At 47.0% G+C, this 2,689-nt stretch overlaps 1 protein-coding gene across 1 annotated transcript; it reads left to right on the top strand.

Moving 5' to 3' along the window:
• The first annotated feature begins 1,164 nt into the window (after positions 1 to 1,164).
• On the top strand, positions 1,165 to 2,228 carry LOC143034272 (uncharacterized). The gene is made up of 3 exons (XM_076200207.1): positions 1,165 to 1,411; positions 1,493 to 1,843; positions 2,041 to 2,228. Exons 1-3 carry the CDS (start codon positions 1,165 to 1,167, stop codon positions 2,226 to 2,228), a joined length of 786 nt encoding a protein of 261 aa, XP_076056322.1.
• The last annotated feature ends 461 nt before the right edge of the window (positions 2,229 to 2,689 follow it).

Genomic DNA, 2,689 nt, shown 5'->3' with positions numbered 1-2,689 from the left:
CCACGTGACATGGAACGCGCGTTATGTCGTCCATGTGGCTAGACCTGACGTACCTATATGTCTCCAGACAGTGTTTGTCCCCTGCAGGATAAAGTCGCCACAGTCGACAAATTCCCCAAAACCACCACCATCAAAGCCCTGCAGAAATTTATTGGGATGGTCAAATTCTACCACCGTTTACTCGCTAATATCGCACAAACGCTGCACCCATTCTGTCACACCCTTCAAGGAAAACCGAAGTACCTTCTGTGGAAACCCTACATGCAAGCTGCCTTCCTTGACCGTCCCACTACCTTCTCCTTCCCTGCATTAGGTGTCTAGCTAAAACTGCTAACGGTCGCCAGCAATGTTACCATATGGGTTGTCCTCAAACAACTCCTCCATGGCACACCTACACTCCTCGGTTTCTTCAGTAGGAAACTCTCCAAGACCGAGCTCAACTACAGCACCTTCGACAGAGAGCTCCTCGCCATCTACCACGCCGCTCACCACTTTAGCCACTTCCTCGAAGACTCCTCATTTACCAGCAATGCCGACTGTCAACCTCTGGTGCACACTTTCACGAAACAACAGGACGTATGGTCTGCCAGACAACGCCGCCACCTCTCCGCCATCGCAGAGTTCAATTGCACCATCAGGCACGTCACCGGTACAAAGAACCCTGTCGCCGACGCCCTCTCCCAAATAACCATTGATGCAGTTCAACTCGTCCTCGACTACAAAGTCATCACCAGAGAGCAACGAGAGGATCCTGAAACACTTGCCTATAGGACATCCATCACATCCCCTTAAGTGGCAGAACGTTCCTTTCCACGACAAGCACACCATCCTCTGCGACATCAATACCGGCCACCCACGGCCCCTCATCTCAGCCACTTTCCGATGTCAAGTGTTCAACTTAATACACGGCTTATCTCACCCTTCAAGCGCGTCACTACGAAGCTCCTGAGGATAAATTTAATTTGGTACAGCATCTCCAAGGACTCACAGGAGTGGGCCAGACCATACATTGCCTGCCAACAAAGCAAAATTAATCGTCCCACTGAATCAAGCATAGGATCATTCCATCATCCCTGACGACGTTTCGCACTCCCCCCGTCAGAAGGTCATCACTACTTCTCCACCGCTAATGATAGATCAACCCGCTGGTTGGAGGCCATCCCTATGAAGAATAGTGCCACCTCGTCAAGCACTACGGCCTTCCTCAGTGGATGGATTACCAGGTTTGGCCTTCCAGAGCACTTCACCTCTGACCGAGGAACTTGCTTCACGTCGCGGCTGCAGCAGTTCCTCGCTGAAGACCTGAGGACTACAGCCCACCACACTACCTCCTGCAACCCTGCAGCCAACAGCATGGTCGAACGAACCCACTGCTCACTCAAAGCATCTCTTGTGGCACGTTGCAACAACGGTTCATGGCTATCCCAACTACCATGGATACTCCTTGGTTTCCGGACAGCCATCAAGGATGACCTCAACGTGTCTCCCACAGAGATGGTCCTCGACCAACCCCTCGTCGTGCCCGATAAATTCTTCCATCCACAGAATTTTTCCGTGAGCTTGCAGCAGCTGCAACGCACTTTCAGAAAATTTCCTCCATGTGTGCAGACACATGACCGGGAGGTTAAGGAATACCTCCAAAAACACCTCCATAACTCGACGCTCGTCTTCCAGAGGACGAACGCTCACATACCACCACTCACTTGTCCTTACACTGGCCCCAATTTAGTCCTTGCACGGAAGGACAAAACCTTCCGCATCTCTATCTCCGGCAGGCCAGAATGGGTCTCCATCAACCGCCTACAACCGGCATACCTCGATATTCCGCCCACCAAATTCTCACGTGCAGGACGCCCTCTAAAGCCAAGACAATTGAAGGGAATATTGTACAAACCATAATAACAACGTGGCAAGGTACGCGCCTATGACAGTAACTACCCAAGTGGTATATACATATCGAATCTTAGCCACATGTAAATCAGTTCAGTCATACCATGATAATAAGAGATGAACTCATAAAACCTCTTTCTCTTGTCACAGTAGCATCGTCGCTACGCTACCAAGAACACATGAACACAGATGCAAATAGGACGAAAAAGTACTACAACGAATCATCTCACGTAACGTTCAACCCAACAATCCCGACACCAAGATCCATCTCACGATATACTACAAAACCTCAAAAACACGCACTTTCGTACGTCGGCATGATTTTCATGGCACTCTAAAAGACTACGAGTATATTACCACCTCTAGAACGGCGCCATAAAAAAGCATATAGTAAAAAATATAACATCATTTAACAAATTTGAAAAAGTACAACGGCGAGCCACAAAACTAATTTCAAATATCAAAAATAAATCACACGAAAGTCGACTGAAACATATGAATATGTTTTCCCTAATAAAGCGTAAACTCAGAGATGACTTGATACAGGTCTTTAAGATTATGATATAATTGGCAACATCAAATATGACAAAATTTTCACATTAAATGAGGATTCGACAAGAAATAATGGTCTCAGACTTTCAGGAAATAGATTAATTTGGAAGAGGGTAGAAACAACTTTGCCAACCATATAGTTAATGAATGGGATAAATTTCCTGCAGAGGAAGTGCAATGTAGTTCAGTTCGAAGCTTTAAGATTCGTTTAGATAAACACCTAAGCAAGATGTTGTAATGCCTACCA

Source organism: Oratosquilla oratoria, chromosome 17 (genome assembly GCF_046742065.1).
Source record: "Oratosquilla oratoria isolate Oo_2021 chromosome 17, ASM4674206v1, whole genome shotgun sequence".
In the NCBI taxonomy this organism is placed as follows: Eukaryota; Metazoa; Arthropoda; class Malacostraca; order Stomatopoda; family Squillidae; genus Oratosquilla; species Oratosquilla oratoria.
This window is presented reverse-complemented; position numbering and strand designations above follow the sequence as displayed.